The 22,173-nt window shown below is 46.0% G+C and overlaps 1 protein-coding gene and 1 long non-coding RNA gene across 7 annotated transcripts in view; one reads left to right on the forward strand and one right to left on the reverse strand.

The window, feature by feature from the left end:
• Window positions 1-1,756, reverse strand: part of KAT7 (lysine acetyltransferase 7) — a 33,289-nt gene extending 31,533 nt beyond the window's left edge. For 2 of the 4 annotated variants that reach the window (XM_072780134.1, XM_072780133.1), the window contains exon 1: window positions 1,447-1,756. In XM_072780134.1, the coding sequence (XP_072636235.1) occupies window positions 1,447-1,741 (295 nt within the window). In that variant the 5' untranslated portion in view covers window positions 1,742-1,756. The remainder of the gene's footprint in view (window positions 1-1,446) is intronic. The other 2 variants (XM_072780137.1, XM_072780136.1) reach the window with 2 other exon arrangements.
• Window positions 1,656-20,419, forward strand: LOC140606559 (uncharacterized). 3 transcript variants are annotated; one of them, XR_012008900.1, is made up of 4 exons: window positions 1,656-2,275; window positions 16,673-17,104; window positions 17,352-17,428; window positions 18,844-20,419. It is a non-coding gene; the product is annotated as an uncharacterized lncRNA (long non-coding RNA). The 3 variants fall into 3 exon arrangements; XR_012008901.1 differs by having other exon boundaries at window positions 17,372-17,428; XR_012008902.1 differs by lacking the exon at window positions 17,352-17,428 and having other exon boundaries at window positions 1,660-2,275.
• Window positions 20,420-22,173: the final 1,754 nt, after the last annotated feature.

Here is a 22,173-nt window from a genome sequence, read left to right on the forward strand (position 1 = left end):
GTATTTGGAAACTGCAGAAAGGGGACTGTGGACCTATTCCAAGGCACCAATACTATTCCAGCATTTGGTGAGCCTTAACATAAATACCGTCTACCAATGTAGACCATTTAAGAAGATAAAAGGTACAAATACTTTATTTGAAAACCTCTGTGAAAAGAAATATTTCTGCAGAAATGAGCAAGAATACCACACAACTTTCCAAATATATCAAGGGTAACCTGCCCAGAAAGAAGCAGAGGCTCCAGAGTCACAGAAAATCCCTAAGATGAAGGGAGGAATCTTATAGGTCATCTAGTCCAATTACCTAGATAGTTCGATCCCTGACCATCCCCTCCTGGTTTGACCCTGGAATTCAGCTCTTCTCTCTGGCTTCCACCATCTACTTCCCATCTTACTCCAAAGCATACTTAATTGCTACCTCACTTCCCTCCCACAACACTTAGTATATACCATATACCCCCAAGTAGAGAATTTACTAGCTCCTTCTACAGTTTTTTATGTCCGTTTTCCCCATCAGACTGTGATCTCCTTAAGCCAGGGATCATGTCTAATTAATTCGTGAATCCCCAGCAACTAGCAGAGTAGCAAGTAGTCAATAAACATGTGTTGAACTGAATTAGATTTGTTCTGTAGTCCTGGCTCCGTCGGCTACTGCCTAATGGGAGTGGCTTGGGGGCACTCCCATCAGGCCTGTTTGTACAGCTGCAAAGAAAAGGGATGGGGGTGTCCCTAGGTGACCTCAGAAATCCCATCTAACTCGAGAAAGTTTTTGCTTTACAAACGGCATTTTCTGGCCGCTGTCCAATTGGGCCAATAGGGAAAAATTACGGGCTCAGACGCAACAGGCCTGAGTGGGATCCCCCGGGAGTGGGCGCTGGTTCCCTACCACCCAGTCCTCTGCTTTGTTGTGCCCCCCGCCTGGAAAGGAAGGATGCTCCAAAACGCCGCCTATGCACCTATCAGCATCAGCGGCCGGAAGGGCGGGGATTCGCGCCACCCAATGGCGCTACTGCTACACCGCGCCCCCACGGGACAGACTGCCAAGCCAAGCCAATCAAGAGAGGAGGGATCGTTCTCCACAGCCAGTGGGAGCGCGGCAGGGCCGGGCCCCGACACCGCCCCCGCACGCGGGGAGGTGACCGTTGGACCCAAATGGGCGGTGCCACCAGCCAATCAATATGCTGCTAGGCGTTTCAGCGACCAATTACCGAGAAGAACGCCTCCGAGCCAGGCAAGCAGAGGGCGGGAATAGTTGCAAGCACAGGCCGAGGCCAGGATCGGGCCCACATTTTTCTGTTGGGTATGGACAGGAGGGAGGCTTGCCGAGCTAGGTTCGGGGAAGCGGGAAGTTGGAACCCAACCACTGTGAGGCGTGGCTAACTGCGTCACGTTGCTCAATCGACTATCCTCAGACACCCGCCATCCCTTCTGTCCTGTTCCCCTCACCTTCCTTCGCGGCATTGCCGGCGGCTGCGGCCCGACAGTTCCGATTCGGGCAGCGGCGGCAGCAGCAGCAGGAACGGTGGCTCCGGCGGGCTCCGTGGCGGCCTCTGTAGCAGTCCCAATCCTGCGGACGATCCCAAGTGCCTCCTGCTTCACAGCGTCTAGACCCTTCTGCGCAGGCGCCGCGGGCTGAGGCGCTTTTTCCTTCACTTCCGGCTGGGGCTCGCGTCACCTGACGCTGCGGGCCGGAGAGGGTGCTGGGAGGTTCGCTCCTCTTGCTGAGGCTAGTGAGCGCCATTTTGGAGTTGGGCAGAGAGGTAGCCCAGTGGTAGAAATCCAGGCCAGCCATTTTTAGTTAGGGGGTTTGGTACATTTTGCGGACGTGGGCAGCCATTCTTGTTTGGGGCTGAAGCCTGACGGTAGAAGCTAACGGTTCTCATCTTTACCTTGGGCAAAATTTCCCTTCCCGGTCGTTTTAATTTCTGAAGTCGAGGAAGGAAACCCCCAGAATCCATCAGGTGGCTGAAGTTTAACCCCTTCGTTGCCTAATTGGCTAAAGGGCATTCCTGTTTATCGTATAAACTCAAAGTTGGGAAGGGATATTTTGCCCAAGAAATTGTATTTCAAAAGCCATCCTGTGTCTCAACGTGATGGGAATGGGGGCGTGTAAAAGGAACTAAGAAGGGTAGCGTCCATCCTCAGGAAGTTTGTTGTCTGGTAGAGGAGACATTGTCCTTGCCCGTAGAGAGCAGCAAGTCCTTCACGTCGCGGAAGGAGGCAAAACCATTCTCCAGCAGCGGTAGCTCCAAAGAGTTCCCAGTTTCGCTCTAGGGTGAGCGCCCAGCTCCTTCCCCGGTTCTGTGCGGGTGTGAGAGCCGTGGGTGGGGGTGGGGCGGGGGCGGGGCGGGGGCCGGTGAGGTACCAGAGTCAGAGGAGCGGTGAACCCCGTTTAGCCCAAGTGAGCCCTGGAGATCTAGGTGCTTGCGCCAAGAGTTGAGGGAGCGAAGAAGAGGAAGGAATATTTTTAGTGAAGCTAGAGTTTAAAAAAAAAAAAAAAAAAGCATGGCTATTTAAGTAGTAATAATGCTGATAATCAAAGGGTCAGTTTTGAAAGGGGGGAAAAGTTGGTCAGGGATAGAAGGCAAGAAGAGCCATTTTAATAAGCTGGGAAGTGGAGAGCAGACGTTGAGGATTTAACCTCGCGGCTTAAAATGCTTTGAGAGGAGCAAAGCCTGCGGAAAGCAACCGGGTGGAAGCCAGGCGTGCTCAGTCATTTGTTAGAATCCTGGACCCCAGTTTCACCTGAGACGCCCCCCCCCCCCCCCGAGCTAGATAACAAAGCAGCAGAAGGTAAACCATCTAACTGATGAGAAAAACAGAGGATTCTGAAGAGTTCAATGCCAGCACTGTCGTCGGGAATATTCTGGGCCGGTGGTAACACGGGCAGCAGCTTTCAGCATTTAGGATTTAGCTTTTGGTGTTTGGTATAAATACTTCTGAATAACCTACATAAGAACATGTTGGACAAGGGCTTCACGTTTCTTCCTCTCCTATCCCTTCTGCATTTAATTTCCCACTATTACTGTTACTTTGCACTTCCTCGTGTGCTCTTGAGGTCCGTCTTGGATGCTCTGGTGCTAAGAGCATATCTCGGCTTGGGGGTATCGTCCTTAATAGTGTGCCCAGACCGCACTCTACCCACAGTAAATGCTTGCTAGTCAATCAGAACGTTTACTGCCCTCACAAGTCTCTGAATGGATAGCACTCAAAGACGGTGAGATATCCCTCCCTGGAAATTAGTATTTTAGAATAAGATCCTATCCTGACTTAACTGTTCATCATACGAATACCAACATTACAAATGTTCAACGTTAATAGCTTACACTGGATTCTCAAACACTGCAGCTGACACTAAATAATTTATAGTTTCATTTAGACGTGGTTCTTGTCCTTGGAAACTGTGCACTCTGGAAGAAAGATGAAAAAAAAAAACTAACATCAATAGGATAGAAAGATGGTCATAAGGGAAATGTGTACTTAAGATGAAAGTGGAACAGCTAGGTGTATTTAGAATGAGTAAGAGGCAACCCTAAAAGCTTTTTTTCCCCTTCCTTTCTTTTTCTGAATCAAATATAATCTTTACTTTGAGGGTCATTTTAAAACATCATGGTACAATTAGCTCTTGAAGCAAGAACTGATGTTGGCTTCAGAGTTTCTTGACTAGTTGCCCCTAGCCCATCCTCATCCACCAGACTTAACACAGGCAGCTCCGCTGTTTCTTCTGCCTTTACACTTTCACAAAGGCTTTTGTGAAGTCTCCTGCCTGGAGATTTGGGCACCTGGGTGGCTCAGGCAGTTAAGCATCCAACTCTTTGTTTCAGCTCAGGTTGTGATCTCATGGGCCATGGGATAGAGCCTACCACCTCAATCTCCAAGCTCATCAGGGAGTCGGAAGATTCTCCCCCTCTGCCGCTCTCCACCACCACCCCTATCTGAAATAGATAGGTAACAGGTAAATCGAAAGGAAGGAAGGAAGGAAGGAAGGAAGGAAGGAAGGAAGGAAGGAAGGAAGGAAGGAAGGAAGGAAGGAAGAATTTGGTCGATGTTCTGTTCCACTTTTTCCTTTCCAAACATGTAATAGGAACTCCTGTTTATTTTATTCATAGCTTTACCAGTACCCAAGTACAGGGCCCCAATGTCAGATTTGGAACAGCTCTACTACTTCTTCCTGTCTGCATTGCTCTTAGGTTTTTGAATTTGTGCCTCAGTTTTCCTATCTGTGAAATGGAAACACACTACTAGCCACCCCACAAAGTTGTTGTCAGGATCAAAGGAGACAATTGTCGTAAAGCGCTAGCACAGTTCCTGCCGCAGTAAGTGCTCAGTAATTGGCTGCTGTTAATGATATTTATAATTCCCGTCATCCTAGTCATGGCTAACATGCTAATGTTTGTGAATATATCTTTACAAGGTCTAATGATTGTTGCTTTTATCCCTTTAACCCTCAAGTCAGGTCAAGAAACACAGAATGATTACCCAGGAATTCTGTCCCAGGTTTTGAGTCACACCAATATGGGCAAAACACCATGTTTCCCCAAGCCAGTAATCTCCTGGTCCCCAAACACTGTAGAGTATTAATGGAAAAATAGAAGGATGAGCAAGGGTCAGAAGTGGTACAGAGGAGGAAGTAGAGCGTTTTGTCTGGAGGGTAAAGGAAAGGATTTCTAGAATAGGTGAAATAAGAGTGGAGTTTTATAGGACAGATTCGTTTGCCAGCAGACAAGGAGAAGAGGGGCAAAGGGAACAGCATGTACAAAGGCACAGAAGTATGGAACAGCGTCATCCATGGAGGTTTTGAACTGCATGGTGAAGAGGCAAGAGTAGTTTTGGCAACACCCTGATGAGGATCCTGGACTGGAGGTGATGGGGAATCTCTGAAGGACTTTAAGCAGAGGAGTCCCATGATCACACTTGCTCCTTAGAGATCTCTTTCTGGAAGCCAGAACAGAGACTAATCAGAGTGGCAGGAAGACCAGTGAGAATCCTGCTATAACAAATAAACTTACCCAGAGTCGAGGAACTGAACAGGGCAGGGGTTGTGGGGCCTATCATTTTCTTTCTTGGATCTGTATCTTGTCTGCTCAGTCTTGCTTGTAAGCTCCCTAAGATTCCTCAATTTCCTTTCAAATGCTCCCATTGCCAGTGAAATGATAGGTGCCATATTTCTAATGCAAAGTGTAGTTGTTTGCTGTTTGCCTCAAAGGTCTGGGAGCTCCTGGAGGTTGGGAGCCTTGCCTGGCTGGCTACACTGCCTCCAGCTTCTTCCTTACTGGCTGACATCTCAAAGGGCTCAGTAAATGCAGTGGCTACTGCCAAGTATTGGCTCAGTTAGGAAAGACTTGCTCAGAACCAGCCACCCTCTCTCCACTAAGCCTGTTTTTGACTAGGGATGTGCCTAGGAGGGATTAGAGACAGTAGCTTCCTCTGTGTGAAGACAACTATCCTATAAGATGGAGAAGCATGCCTTGACCCTTTGAGTGGCTAGTGTAGCCAGGCCAATCTCATGACTTTGTAGTAGAAGTGTTGGCCTCATCTCTGTCTCTTTGGGAGAACCTCAGAGGTTGCCAGTGTGACCATAATTCATATTAAAAATCTTTTCATTCACAGCTGTCTCAAACATGGAATCACTAAGGGCCACTTCTTTCAAATTCTAGGGTTAGAGGTGGCCTGGAACTTCTCTTACCTTCTTGGCCACTTGTGAATTTGGTTCTTGTATCACCCTTATCTACCACCCACCCCCATCCCCACCGTGGGGGAACATTTTGGACAGATCCCAGCAGGCTCAGGCACAGCTCCCCGCCTCTGCAGCTGGGGTTATAAATAACCACCAAAACTAAACAGTCAAATAACCACATTTTAAAAATTGCTAAAAAAAAAAAAAAAAAAACACCCTAATCCTAATTCAATAGCAGTTCTCCCACTCTTGCACTTTTCTCCCTCCTTCCTCCACTTATCTACCTCCCTTCCCTCATCTAAGCTCCCCAGGGAAGTCAATCTGCGCACAAAGGCTGCATGTGATGAAGACATCCTTTTCCATATTTGACAGGGCCAAAGCCCTCCAGGGCTGTAGTTATAGTTACACAGTGTTGTTATGGCAGCAGAGGCCTCAGGGCAACATATGTTCCTGGGTGGTAATTGGGTTTGCTTTAACAGACTGTCTCTCCCTGGGTTCTCCAAGACCAAATTCACTTATCAAGAAGACCAGGGAATTGTCATTATGGATGGGCCTACTTTTTTTTTTTTTAAGTAAGCTTTACACCCAACGAGGGGCTTGAACCCATGACTCCGAGATCAAGAGGTGCTTACTCTGCTGACTGAGCCAGGCAGGCGCCCTGCCTTCCTTCTTTTATGTGAGCAAAACCAAATTCTTCTTCATTCCCCAAGATGCAATGTGCCCAGTGATCCCAGGTTGAGACTTTTTGGATGGCAGGCATTTTCATGTATCTGTTCAACAAATATTTACTGAGCATCTGATAAGTGCTAGGATGGGGCTGGGAGCTGAGTGTACACAGTGGATAAGCAGACCTGGTCCTTCCCCTCCTAGAGCAGAGGATGTAGGACAAGTATATAGAGGGAGCTGGAAGAGTATGACTTTTACCTGTCTCAATCCCTTCTACCTTTTCAAACATTATTCACCCAGCAGAATTACACTAAATAAGGCGTTTTTTTTTTTTTTAAGATTTTATTTATTTATTTTTGAGTGTGGGGAGAGAGCGTGAGAGGAGGGAGGGGCAGAGGGAGAGGAAAAAGCAGACTTGCCACTGAGCAGGGAGCCCAACAGATGAGGGGCTAGATCCTAGGACCCTGAGCTGAAGGCAGACACCCAACTGACTGAGCCACCCAGGCACCCCAATGCTAAATAAGTTTTGAGAAAATAAGGCATCCTTAATCTCACTGCTGCCACAAAGCTACTTTTTTTTTTTTTTTTTGCCAAATACCTTCCAATTTTTTACCACATGAACACTTTTATTACTGTGCGTGTTTTTGTATAGATGCACCTATTGTTTACATAAAATTCCATACTTTTTACATATTCTCAACATGTGCCGTGTTTCTCTATGGTCTTCACAATTGTAATTATAATCATTATGTGACAGCCTTGTGGTACCATGACATAATGTGCTCATTCTCTATGTGGGATTGTTGAGGGTCTTTTTTTTTTAATATTTTATTTATCTATTCATGAGAGAGAGAGAGAGAGCAGAGATACAGGCAGAGGGAGAAGCAGGCTCCATCCAGGGAACCTGATGTGGGACTCAATCCTGGGTCTCCAGGATCAGGCCCTGGGCTGAAGGCGACGCTAAACCACTGAGCCACCCAGGCTGCCCCTATATGTATAGCGTCACCATCACCATGTGAGGGTGCCAATTTTAAGACACCGTTCCCAGAAGTGAGTGTTACTGCTTAATAAGATCTTGCAGTTTGGGGTGCCTGGCTGGCTCAGTCCCTAGAGCATGCAACTCTGATCTTGCAGTTGTGAGGTAGAGCCCCACCTTGGGTGTAGAGATTACTTAAAAATCTTGGGACGCTGGGTGGCTCAGTGGTTGAGCATCCACCTTCAGCTCAGGTCATGATCCCTGGGTCCCTGGATGAGTCCTGCATCAGGCTCCCCCCAGGGAGCCTGCTTCTCCTCCTTCTTCCTATGTCTCTGCCTCTCTCTGCGTGTCTCTCATGAGTAAATAAATAAAACATTTAAAAAAAATAAAAATCTTAAAAATGATCTTGCAATTTTAGTCAAAATTAAAACTGTGCCTCCAGTGTGCTTTGGATTTGATTTCTGGTTAGGACTTACTTCAGTCTGCCATGTGTTTCTTTACTAGTTCTGTTTCCTCTTCCATAAAATCCTACTTGTTATTCATTTCTCTACTGGGGTCCTGATGATTTTCTTTTTAAGTCTGAATCAGGAATAGATAGATGATGATAGATACATAGATAGATAGATAGATAGATAGATAGATAGATACTCTGTGTGAGCCATATTCAGTTATGGAGTCATTGTTATTAAGAAAAGAGAACATTTGCTTCATAATTCTTGCCCTACTATTTTCTCCTCACTGTTTTGCTCTGGCTTCCCAGTGACCTCTAGGGGGTAAACTAGTCAAGCATGCTCGCTATTGAGAGAGAATACCCCATGAGCAGACCGTAGAGGTGACAGGCATGAAAGCAGTGATGAGGTAGGCTCTGTTTTACCTAAACAAGAGGAGAGGGGCCACTTTAAAAACTGTGGTCACTCTTGCCTACTACAGAAACCTTGAAGATGGTTCTCTCTGCAGACAGTACTTTCCCAGTGACCTAGGAGAAACCAAGTCCCAGGGAAAAAAAATTTCCCAAACCAGTTAAACTTTAGGACGATGAAAAAATGACCCTGAATTTTGCCATTTGTAAACTGTGGGTCATTTTATTTTGTTGGGAGATGCTTTCCCAGGAATGGGGGCTAGAAATGGGTCCCTGTGAGTCATTTACACATGCTTACCCAGCCTCCCTAGTGACTAACTGTACCCAAATGTGAATCAACTGGCCAAAGTTAGGGATGCAAGCTGCAACCAGAGAAAACATTTCTCTATTTAAGGCTAACCAGCACCGACGTGGTCCAAACCCACAACCATGGGCTTCTTAGTCTTGCTATAACCAATATCAGGGGCTTAGGATGATTTTTTTACTAGTCTAGAAATTACTTGAGGATAAGTGGGCATCTGGTCATTTGCTTACCTGCCTCGCTTTGCCAGTAGATGTCACTACACCAAACCACATTCTCCAAATATAGGACAAGAAAGAAGGAGAGGCCTTGAGAAAGGCTAAGTCCATCCATTGTGTCTTCTCCCATGACTTCCAGTAATAAGAGTGGAAAACTATCAAGGATATGTAAATATATGTGATTCCAGACAGTAATGAGGCGTGAACAAGCAGGTCAAAACCCCAGGTTCTAGGCAATCAAGGGTTCTTACCCAGAAGCCTTCCCCAGATTGGGTGGGGAGACCAGCTGTATACAGGAAGGGTGGCAGGGTGAGCAGGCCATTTAAATGGGGGGCATACATGATAGAGTTATCTAGAAACAAGAGCCATAGTCTTGGGGGTGTTCCAAATGTCACTGCGGAGCTGATACCTCAGGCAAAACACTCCACCCAACCTCCACCCCTGCTCCTCTGTCCACATTAGCAGAGGCCATCCCTTGCCTGATGGCTGCCAGGCTGGGGCTGGCTTATCAGTCCTGGGACTCCCCAGTGCCAGGCAAATATGGCCACACCATGCCAGGACACTGGGAAAGTTGCTAGCAGTTCAGGCCATCATTACTGTTCTCCTTCAAGACAAGTATAAGTGGCATTAGTAATCTGAGAAAAAGAGCCATTGTTAACTCTTCTGTAGATTTTTGTTTCATGTGCTTCAGGAAAATAAAGACTGGAATCCTTACCTGACCTCTAGTATCCTGCATGGCCTGTCTTCTGTTTAATATTCCAGCCCATCCCACACAACCTCATTCTCTGTGTTGTAACCTCATTGGCCTCCCTACAATTCTGGAGTGCACTGGTTCCTTCTGCCTCAGGACCTTTGCACTTTACTCTGCCTACAGGGTTCTTCCTCATACCCTTCACCTGTTTCCATGAATCCCTTAGATCTCAGGTCAAATGTCACTTCCTCATGGAACTCTCTCCTAAAGCTTCCAGACTAGATCCAGGCCTCCATTTCTATACCCTTAGGCATCCTGTATGTTTCTTCATAGCTCTCGTCTCGGTTTGTAGTTATATCTTTATTTATGTGACATTTAGATTCTTTATCTTCCATCCTCTAACACATACCCCAGACCACAGGTTCCATGAGGGCAGGTTCCATTTCGCTTTGCTATTGCATCCCCAGTACCTAGCATAGTGCATGGTGCCCAGGAGGCACTCAGTGACTATTGGACATTTGAAAGCTGGCCAACAGATAATGAAGAAAACATAGTGTTACCCTTTTTTATTTTTATTTTTTTAAAGATTTTATTTATTCATGAGGGACACAGAGAGAGAGGCGGTGACACAGACAAAGGAAGAAGCAGGCTCCCTCAGGGAGCCTGATGCAGGACTCTATCCCCAGTCCCCAGGATCACACCCTGAGCCAAAGGCAGACACTCAACCACTAAGCCACCCAGGCATCCCGTAGTACACACACACATATAACATTCATATACAAAATATAGTGCCTAATTCCAGTCACTCAGCTCCCCAGGGAAAACCTATCAGAGTCCAGAGAAAGTCACGTAAATTATTAACCAAAGGAAAAGTGGGGCTTACCACTTGAAAAGACTGTGGAAAGATGGTAGCTGAGGATCTGAGCCCTGCATATGACAATGTAAAGGGGTTACATGCCCATTTGATGACCATTTGATGACCAAATCCCAAAGCACAAAGGAAAATCTTTTGAAAACCAGACCATGGGCTCTGCAGAGAAGTGACCTGCATGTGTTATTCGGCTCTATATCCCTAGCACCTAGTGTAATGCCTGGCACGTGGTAGGAGCTCAAGAAATGCATGGGGAACTCTTTTGTTGTTAAAGCTTAAAGGTATCGACTTGGGTCTGGGGATAAGGTTGTGTGCAGTTACTCGCTTGGGAAACCACAGAGGCCAGAAAAAAGAGAAAACTACGAAGAGGGTCAAGCAGGGTTCTTTTACATGTATAGACAATACCCATACAATAGACTGTTTCAGGGACATTAGGGCTATTCAAGGCTCATCCCTTGACCTTTTGAGATCACACTTATGAAGGGCAATTACCCGGGTTCTCATGAAATGCATCTTCTTCCCACCAGCCAGGACCAAACTGTACACTATATAAAGCCCCGGTCTCACCCTACCTCACGTTGTTACCTCTGACAATGCCCCCCAGACTGTTGGGCACATGCCCTATTGATCCCAGGGGCATATTCTACTCTGGTTTTTCACCAGAGAAGGGAAAATCCCAGAAGGTGGTGCCCTCCAATCAGAAGTAAAAATGGCTGCATCTCTCAGGGCAACCAAAGCCTAGGCCTGGTATTCCTGAGCCCACAGCGGGGAGGCCATTAGCCCCTATCCCAAGAATCCCTGCAACCAGCATCTCTGGCTTTTAGCCTTCCATCCCTGGCACTTAACCCCCTGGCCCCTTAAGCAGGGACATTTCAAATAGTTTTTCTTGGAGCCATGGAGGGTTCAAAAGAATTCTTGTACATTAAAAAAATAAATCCTCCCAAAACAGCTATTGAGCTGCTCGACCTCACTGATTTCTTCCCTGGCCAGACAGCATAAGGCTTACAGAAAAGGCTGCAGATTTGGATGTATGTCCATTAGTCTCATTCCAGCCAGTTCCACGGGTCCCGTCTTAGATGGTACCCGAGTCTTGGGCCCCAGGAGGGGTGAGGGCTGTATCTTGAAACTGAAGGCACAGGATCAAGAAAATACTTTGACTCTTGTCAGTGGTGTTCTGATGCGTCATGGAAACTAGTCCCAGGGGCTTCCCCTCTCTGGCTTCCCCCCTCCGCTTCCAGCAGGCTATAAATCACGGGAGTATTAAATACTGTCTGGAGGACCCTTTTTACCCCACCCCTCTCCAGGGCTCCCTGCGAAGCAGATTTTTGCAGCACACTCAGAGAGAGAAAAGAGAATGGTCAACAGGGGTGCTCATCATTTATCAGCCAAACACAGTGGTCGGGCACTCTTCCCTGCCGTGTGCTGGGACAGGCTGGGCAAGAGGTGCAGCCAGTGTTTTCTGGCCATGGAGAGCACAGTCCAGCAAGAGTGTACCTAATTTGGCTGCCCTGCCCCAGAAGTGGGGAGATAGAGTCAAGGGGTTAGTCCTTTTGTGATTACAGTGGTTTCAGAATTAAAATACACTTTCAGTCCTGGATCAATTCTTACCTCCTCCTCTGCCAAGTCTTCCCTAGGGACTCCTCTTGTCACCTTTCTTTTGACTCCACGAAGAGCTTTCTCACTTTACCTGCCACAATACAGAAATTTCTTCTTGAGTCTCAGCTCCAGAGCTCTGGCGGCCTTGCTTAGAGAACGGCACCACCCTTCTACCTCCTTTCATTTTTTCTCATTTCTCCCAATGGAAATCCCCCAGCTTCCCAATTTTACTCTCCTCCCCCAAGCTGGAAAGCTTGGAGGGAGCAAATGGATTTGATCCTAGGCTAGTCCATTGAAGGAAAGATATGCCTTTGCTGAGGAGAAGTTCCAGAAAATGTTCAACTCCCACACCAGGAACAGCTGGAACCTGCCAGACTCACCTCCATAATTTCTGAGCACTGCTTTCTGCAATATAAACAAAGTCAGAATTCTAGAGAGTTTAGGGCTGGGGAGGTGGCAAGGAGGCAGGGGAGTGGGTAGTCTGATGAGTGGCATGAGTGATCTGGTCTGTATTTCTAACTCTAACCTAGACCTCTGGATAAGGGGTAGTAACCGCCCCCCAATGGTGGTTATACACATGGTGTATAGGTGGACCTCTCACTTCTAGCTCTATAATCTTCAACTCATTTCCTGACTTCTCTGATCCTCAGTTTTCTCACCTGTGAAATGGGAATAATTATATGTACTATGTAGGATATAATAACTATGAGGATTAAATGAGATTATGTGTGCAAACACTGCACAGCCTGTAGTAAGCATCAGTAAATGGATGTTTTCTCCTAATGCTGTGTAGCAGGAGCACATGGCCTTTAGCATCCTGATTATATTACTTCCTTCCTGAGGTCCACGTGTTACTGCCTCCCTAGGTAGTGCAGACTTCTTGGGCATTTTGAGGAATGCAGGCCCACTACTGGTTCAAGGGTCCCAGAATTTCTGATCTGTCTTGGGAAGAACTCAGAGATGAGTGGATAGGGCAGAGAAATTGACAGGGCTTTTGTCTAAACCCTCGGTTGACGTTCTGGGCAAACACCCAGGAGGTCAAAGAATTGGATAGAGCTTCCGGGTGGGACTTCTAAGGAAGGTGCCAACTTGTGTGATATTATCAGAATGGCATGGAAGAAGCAAGGCCAAACTGCTTCCTACCCCAGCAGAATACAGGCTACTACTTTGTAGACTACCAGGCCTTTGCCCAAGTTGATTGGAAGCAGGGGTCACAAAAGCCACTGGTGGAATGTACTGGAACATTCCAGGCCTTTCCGCCGTACAACCACACAACTCCTCGAGTCTTTGAGCCATCAGGGCCTTTCAGAATTGAGCACAAGCTCCTCACCCTCCATGATGCACAGTAGGAGCAACCACCTGCTCCAAAAGGAGAATGGTTGTCAGTGCCCTGAAGTTACTAAATGGGAGGAATGTCATTCCAGCCCTATGGGAATTTTTCATTAGATAGACTTAGTTGCCAAAGCCATTTTGTTGAGCCAGAGCCATCTTGTGGAATAGATGTGTTGGGTACAGGATATCCACAGGAAAAACCAGGAATAGACACCTAATTCAGTCAGGGCTGAAGAGTTGGACAGGATATAACTGGACTTCGTTGTTTCAGTCAGAAACAGGTTTACTGTGAAGCAAATGAAACTTTAAGAGTCTGAGCCCTTCACTTGCACAGAACCCTTCAGGGCCTTGTACCTAATTCTATAATTTCTCTACTCTTTAACTTAAAGAGGAACCCCTAAGTGATAAGCATTAGGCTTCACAAAATCTGGAACCTCCCCTCTTTTCAGTCTGCAGGACTTTTAGCCTCAACTTCCAAGAGTGATCAGAAACATTCAAGAGAAAAAAAAAGAAACATTCAAGAGTGGTCAGCTGGGGAACCAGTCAATAACTTAAATAACCAGCACCGACTCACCCCTGCCTGAGGCAGTGGCTCACATTAGTGCAGGCAAGAAATAGAGAGCAAGAGGCTCCTGGGTGGCTCAGTCGGTTAAGTGACCGACTCTTGGTTCTGGCTCAGGTAATGATCTCACGGTTGTGGATCAAGCCCCACATTGGGCTTGTGCTCAGCATGGAGTCTGCTTCAGGTTTTCTCTCCTGCCCCCTCCTACTCTTTCTCTTTCTCGAATGAATTTAAAACACACACACACACACACACACACACACACACAAAAGGAGAGCAAATGGTTCCCTTTGCTCAGAGGAGAAGGGACAAACATACATAAAATGACTTAGGAAGAGTACCTGGGTGGCTCATGACATCTGCCTTTGGCTCAGGGCATAATACCGGGGTCCTAGGATCAAGTCCCTGCAGGTAGCCTGCTTCTCCCTCTGCCTATGTCTCCACCTCTCTCTGTGTCTCTCATGAATAAATAAAATCTTTTTAAAAATGACTTAGGAGAAGTGAGAAAGCTATCCATAAGCTAGCACAAAGTAATGAGCTGCAGGGCAGCCCCAGTGGTGCAGTGGTTTAGCGCCGCCTGCAGCCGAGGGCGTGATCCTGGAGACCCGGGATCGAGTCCCACATCGGGCTCCCTGCATGGTGCCTGCTTCTCCCTCTGCCTGTCTCTGCCTCTCTCTCTTGCTGTGTCTCTATGAATAAATAAATTTAAAAAAAAAAACCTTTAAAAAAAAAAAAAAAGTAATGAGCTGCAAGCCAAACACCTAAGTCCTGAAGGAATCAGTAGTGCCTGACCAGGACAGTTGAGGAATGTTTGGAGGAAGTGAGGTCTCACTGGAAGTTGAAGCAGATGGTGAAGAAGAGGGAGTCGACGAGGGGAGAGTGGAGGCCGGGCACAGATCTCATATACCAAGGCCCAGAGAACAAAAGTGAGGAAGAATCTGTGGTGATATTTTGTGGTTATCTATTACAAAAGCTCTTTTGAGATAGTAGTTTGAGCTCTGAAAATAAGCTCTGGAGCCCATGCCCTGGGTCTAAAGGAAATCAGACTACAGACTAACTTTCCAATCACTCCTTCCTTCTGTTACATTTAGAATCTTTTTGCATTGGATCTCATGATACGTGATGCCTGACTAGGTGCCTTGGTGTGAGGGGAAGGGAGAGGGACTGGATGTAGAATTAGAGGGAGAATATTTAGGATGTTGTAGCTTATTTGCTCCCAGGTAATTGTATTTTTGAGGCCAATTTAAAGAAGGTAAACAGGAAGGGAAGTGGGAAGTCAAGAAGGCTGAGGGGTGCCCGGCTGGGTCAGTAGGTGGAAGATGTGATTCTTAATCTCAGAGCTGTGACTTTGAGCCTTGCGCTGGATATAGAGGCAAATTTTAAAAATACAGATCTTTAAATACAGAAATATTTATTTTAGAGAGAGGGAGAGAGAGCTCAAGCTGGAGTAAGGAGCAAAGAGGGCATGAAAGGGAGAATCTCCAACACACTCTATACTGAGCGTGGAGCCTGACGTGAGGCTCGATCTCCTGACCCTGAGACCATGACCGGAGCCAAATCCAAGAGTCAGATGCTCAACTGATTGAGCCGCCCAGGCAGCCCCCCTCAAATACAAATATTTAAAAAAAATAAAGGGAGCTGAGACTCTGTAGTCTGGGAGTGTGCATAACCTAACCTGTGTTCTCCGAAGACTCTGATCTTTGAGAAGGCCTGGGTGTGGGGAGATGCAAACTTCCCACCAAAGCACTGCTCTAGAAACCTAATGGTACCCCAAGGCACCCATGACCACATGGCAGAAGTAGCGTTCATTTTTGTGAGTCACCGCCTGGGTGCTGGTCACAGCGCTCTGTGTAGTAATGAGAGTGATGACCGAGACACACCTGTTCTCCTTAGGCAACTTCTCTCTTTTAGAAAGGTGGACTTCTGTAACAAATGAAAAATGCCAGCCTGGGTATTCCAGAGGCCAAAGAGCCAAATCTTTTGTCTCTCACAGTGACATTTTAGGGAGATAGGGGTAGCTCTATTTGTTTCCAGAGACATTCCCTTAAAAGATTAGAAGGGCTTGCCCCACATCCGAGATCCCTTGTTCATAAACATACCTAATTCCTTTTTAGGGGAAACAGCTTGATTGAAGTATAAATTACCACGAAATTCACTTATAACACATGTATAGTTGTGTGATTTTTCATAAATTTCTAGAGTTGTGCAACCATCACCACATTCCAGTTGTAGGTCATTTCTGTCACCCCACACAGTTTTACTGTGCCTATTTTCAGATAATCCTTGCTGTCCTTCCCAGCCCTAGGCAACCACTGATCTGCTGTCTCTATGAATTTGCCTTTACTAGACATTTCATATAAACGGAATCCTGTCATATGTGGTCTTTTGCATCTGGCTCCTTTCACTTAGCATCATGTATTTGAGGTCCATGCATGCTATAGCACATAGCAATAGTTGTTCCTTTTTCATTGCTGAATAGTATCCATCTACATTATTTTGGAAGTTATTTATGTTTTGAGGCAACACTGAACAGAATGCAGGAGCCCTGGACTTCTACCCTATCTCTGATTTTCTGAGTAGCCTCTGATCAGCCTTTCCCTTGTTTGGGCATCTATTTCCCCATCTCTAAAATCAGAGGGCTGATCAGGTGGATTCTCTAACATCTCTCTCAATTTTTTTTAAAGATTTTATTTATTTGAGAGAGAGAGCGAGAGAGAGCGCGCACATAAGGAGGGAGGGGAAGGGCAGAGGGAGATGGAGAAGCAGACTCCTTGCTGAGCAAGGAGCTGGACTTGGGGCTTGATCCCAGGACCCCGAGATCACAACCCCAGCCAAAGCCAGACACTTAACTGACTGAGCCACCCACATACCTTCTCAATTCTTAAAAACAAAAAACAAAAAACCCTGCTTTTTTTTTTTTCAGGGTGCCACCAGAACTGGTATTCCGATATTTTGATGCCTCTGATTCTACATTTACCCTTCACCTGTTTTAAAATTTCTGCCATATCCTCTATTGTTAAGGACAAGGAATCGTCATTTTAAAAGGGCTGCAAGGGATCCCTGGGTGGCGCAGCGGTTTGGCGCCTGCCTTTGGCCCAGGGCGCAATCCTGGAGACCCGAGGTTGAATCCCACGTCGGGCTACCGGTGCATGGAGCCTGCTTCTCCCTCTGCCTATGTCTCTGCCTCTCTCTCTCTCTCTCTCTCTGTGTGTGACTATCATAAATAAATAAAAATTAAAAAAAAAAAAAAGGGCTGCAATTTCACAGCAAAGTTTGATTCCCACTGAGAGGAAACAAAGAGTGAAGGAGTGAACATCATCTGGTCTGAAAGAAGGAAAAGAAGCCCGTGACACAAGTAAGCCAGAAGACGGGAAGTGGTTGGCTGCAGCAGGGGATGAAATGTGTCAGATGCAGCACCGAAGGTCGAAATCCAGGCCATCTAGTTACCTTGGGAGTCAGAGGGAAAGGATGGAGAGAGAGAGAGGCCACCAGAATGGGAGAAGTGTTGAGGGCGGGGACCCCTCCCTACTCTGTTCCCATAACCTCATTCATTCCTTCAACCCTCCTTCCCAATCCCTCTCCGGCTGCTCTGCTCCCTTCAGTTCTGACCCCATTTCCTCAGGATCTCATTCCCTGAGGAGCCAGGCCTGACATTTCAGACAGAGGCTGAGGAAAGGAGGTAGGTCGAAAAGAAACACTGTGTGTCTGTGTCATCTTATTTTCTCTTTTATTATTTTGAACCAGAGGGCCAAAGACATGAGCACTTGGAAATTCACCTGGAAGTTCAGAGGTAGTTCGCCAGGTACCAAGGAATATCAAGAGCTCTCCATGCTCTTAATAATTGTGACTGAGTATCAGGGTTTGGAGGGTAAAAATGGTGATCTGGAATTCCCATGCTTGTTGGTAATTGTGGCAGAAGTGCATAGGGTGAGGGTCAAGGTGCCCTGAAAGTAGGACCAGACAGCACCTTCAGAGCTAGAATGCTTCTCTTGGCTATGAGGACCCCAGCCTTCTCCTAATTCAGTAGCCAGCAGGGTTAGACTTCCCTGTTGATCCTCTGACCTGCCAGATTGCCCTGTAGCCTTTCGTTGGCAGTACTCCCTCAGACCCTTGCAACTTTTAAGACCCCAGACTTTAGAGGGACTACGTGGGGAGTGGCTGTACCTCTGACTCACTCCTATAGGAAAAATTACTCCAATTCTTTGCATCCTCATTTTTTTGTGACAACTGTGGATGTTCCTGAAGAAGGCTGGGATCAAGGAACCGAGCACCTGCTGTTTGAACCCTCTGAGGCAACTGATTCTCCTATAGCTGACAAACAATTTCTTGACATACGTTGTGTATGTAATCCTCCACTTTTGCTTCTGATCCAAACTCTTTGAAAGCAGGAACCACGTCATGTCTCAGTCAGAATTGCATTTAGCCCAGTACCATTTCTGCATACAGGTTTCTAGGCCTGCTGGGTTGTGAATTCCAGGATAGGGAGCATGTCTCTGAACATTATTGTCATTCCTTAGTGTCTAGCTCTGTGCCTGGTACACAGTCATCATCTGAATAGATTTGTGTTGAGTGAATTTTTTTTTAAAGATTTTATTTATTTGTCAGAGAGAGAGAGAACACAAGCAGGGGGGAGCAGCAGGCAGAGGGAGAAGCAGGCTCCCCACTGAGCAAGGAACCCAGTGCGGGACTCCATCCTAGGACCTGAGCTGAAGGCAGATGCTTAACCAACTGAGCCACCCAGGCATCCCCTGAATGAATTAATTATTGACAATCATGTTGCTAAAGATGATGGGGGAGGGGGGGCCAGTAACAAAAGGGTTCTTGTTTGTTTGTTTTTGCAAGCTATACGATGCTTTGTAAGCAAGGCATCTCCCTTAGCAGCACACAGCCTCCCCCCAAAGCCATGGTTTCTTTCAGTGGAGGAAAAAGACAAGGGTTTATCTTCAGATGAGGTCTTCATCCCTGCCATCAAGCCCACACCAAGAGAAGCTATCAGTGATAGAGAAGGGAATAAGAGACAGCTGCGTGGGCATGATACCTGTGTAAGGAGAAGACAGGGATCTCCTATGCATGCTTGCCTTCTTACTCTTCCAGCTAGGTCAACTCGAGTGTCTTCTGCCAACAACTTATCAGGAAGAACCATGACTCTCTGGACTCAGAAGATCCAATTCTTCAGCTGTGCCACCTCCACTGGCTCTTCTTCCACTGTCCAGGTCCTCAATTCCTGGCACCTTGACTTTTGAACAAAATTTAAACACCATGTCCTTGAGACTACCCACATTACCTTTCTCTCCAAGGAAGACTGCATCTGTCTAATACTATGCCATTTTATCTTTAGAATAACTCTGTGAGGTTAGTGGAAGTGGTCCTTGCATAGAGAAAGGAAGCCACCTGCCCAAAGTATTTTAAGATTCCTTATTCCAGGGCTTTTACCTCTCACACACACTGTATAGCTTAACAAATAAAAATTATCCATCACCTCCTAAGAATGCCTGAGAATTTACATGGTAAGGGGTCCTAAAATGGAATATGTTGTCAGGAAAGAACAGATTTCAAGAGATCAACTAGTCATTTTTTGGCTTTCAGGTAGGCCAATGGTCTAGAAGCTGAGTGTTGGTTAGGAAAGTACTTGAATTTGGAGTCAAAAGACCTCAGATGTAAGTCCTGGGTCTGCCATTTACTGAATGGATGATTTGGAGCAAGTCACCTAACACTTAGCCTTCTATAAAATAGGGACAATAAGTCTGTGGGCTTTTTTGTTTTTTGTTTTTATTTTACATGCCTATTGTGAAAATTAAGTGAGATGATGTATGTGAAGCTATAAAGTTCTAGGCAAGTGTTAATTTTAATGTCAGCTGAATTTGCATCTTTGGAGACTGTTTATGTAAAATATAAATAGTAATATCTGTGTTCATAACAAAGTTTTATAAAAATAGGAGTTCCGGTCTGGTGTCAGGCTGCCTGAATAATCTTGGGCATGCTATTTCTTTCTGATACCTCATTAAAGTGGAATAATACCCATCTCATAGATGTGGTCATGAGCATTAAATGAATGAATGTATACACAGTACTTAACATGTAGTTGGCATAGAGAAAGAAACTCAATGAATGTTAGCTGCTACCATTACCGATTTTATTAATGGAGAGGTGGGGCAGGGCGGTCCAGTAAGATCTGATAGAGATCTGAGCTAGAAATCAAAAAGACTCACCTTTTTGGGTCTCAGTTTTTCTACTTGCTCTATAACAAAAATCTATGGTTTTCTTCTTCCAGATTGTCATGAGAATTAAAAAAAAAAGTATATGCAGACTTTGAACTAATTGGACTTGAGGAACATTATAAATTGCAAGATTTTTTGTTTTAAGAAACTAAGTTTGTAAAGACTCTTGACTTTTTTTTTTTTTTAAGATGTTATTTATTTATTTGAGAGAGAGAGCATGAGCAAAGAGAGAGGGAGAGGGAGAAGTGGGCTCTCTGCTGAGCAGGAAGCCCGACTCAGGGCTTGATCCCAGGACCCCAGGATCATGCCCTGAGCCTAAGGCAGACCCTCAACCAAATGAGCCACCCAGCTGCCCCAAGACTCTTGACTTCTTATCAGTTCATCAGTTTTTGTTCATCCCTGTCTGCCTGTGGTAAAGTTGTCCTCTTCATGAAAAAAGAATATAGCATTTCCCAGCCAATAAAAAATATTTCAAATGTCAGATCTTTTTTCTTTTTAGAAGATTTTATTTATTTATCTGACAGAGAGAGCACGAACGCACAAGCAGGAGGAGTGGCAGAGGGAGAGGGAGAAGCAGTCTTCCCACTGAGCAGGATCCCAGGACCCTGGCATCATGACCTGAGTGGAAGGCAGACACTTAACCAACTGAGCCACCCAGGCCCCCCTCAAATGTTAGATCTTGACCTAAATCCCTCAAATATGCTAGAGTACACACACTCTTTGCAAAGAAAACCATTCTTTAGGATGTTCCATTGCCTCAATTTGTTCTGTATATGTAGGGTGATTTTAATATTCAACCAACTCTTGAATTTCCACTTTGGGTATTATCTGCTTTCAATACGTAATCACAGAATGACCTCTCTTAGCCTTGGAGGATGCTCCCAGATTGCCTCCTTTTCTCTGATTAGCTAGTATGGCTTCAGGGAATACCTTCATTTTAACATTAAAGTGGGCAAAAACAGAAATAGAAAGATAAATCTGAAGCAAGATCAAAAATAGAATTCAAAGCTAAATATAAATCTGGAGGGAATTATCCAATTATTTGTATGGTCCCTTATCGCAGACAATCCAGGGTTGATTGCCTTCTGCTTTTTCCTTATATAGAACAAAATGGTTAATAAATACCAAGTAATATTTTTTTTCTTTTGAAGAGTAATAGTTTTTAATAGTAACTTAAATGCTGTTTTCCTTCCCTAATGTTAGCATGTGATTTTTACAATTACATGTATTTTCTTTGGGGACCATCTCATCTCATTTTGACTTGTAGGTCAGAGAGCATTGCATTGGGAAGACCAGGATTTGCTCATGGAATTACTGTACAAATTTGGGCAAGTTTCTCAGTCACTTTGTTCCTTCCACTCTGCTGAGCTAGACTTGGAATGGACGGCTCTGAAGGGAAATTCCCTGCTCCTTTTCAGTCTCAATATAATTTACAGGCTAGCAGCTGGGTGGTTTTTTTTTTTGGCGGGGGGGGGGTTGGACCCACACCAGCTAGGGACTTGGAAACGTGGAGAAAGACAAATGTGGGTGTCACATGAGGCACTGTAGCCATTAAGTGCACGAATATAATGCAAATCGCATGCAAATATATGCAAACTTTGCATTAATTTATAGAATCTTAACTTTGGAGCTTGCAAACAGCACTGAGATCCTATGAAGATTCACAACTAATATTTTTAGGTTAAACCAAAAGTAATGCTTTATGAAGTTATCGCTTTCTCGGTGCTCGCCGGGTTCAACTATTGAAAGTTTGATACTCCTCCCTACCCCCCACAATGATTTCACTAGTGCTTGATTCCATCTTACTCCCGGCCCCACCCCCGCTTAGCCTGACGTCACGTGACAGTGTATTTGCATACTACCTGGGACTGGGTGTGACGCTCCCCTTTTCTGGGTCTTCTCATTGGCGGCACCGAAGAACCAGCCCCCTTCCGGGCAGACCAATCAGCGGCCCCTCGGACGGAGGAAAGCGGGAGGGGGCGGGATGGGGGCGGAGTCTTGGGTTGGATCGCTAGGCATCTCGACCAATCATCCTCTGGAATGGGAAGAACAAGCCACGGATTGGTTGGGGGGAGGGGTCTGGGGCTCTCTAGGCCAATGAGAGTTCTGGGCTGAGGGGGCCGGTCTCCGCCCCGCAGAGCAGATAAGCAGCCGCAGCGGGGGTTGGGGGGCTGTGTGGGGCTCGCTGTGGGGCCGAGGCGGGCAG

Source organism: Canis lupus, chromosome 16 (genome assembly GCF_048164855.1).
Source record: "Canis lupus baileyi chromosome 16, mCanLup2.hap1, whole genome shotgun sequence".
Lineage (NCBI taxonomy): Eukaryota > Metazoa > Chordata > Mammalia > Carnivora > Canidae > Canis > Canis lupus.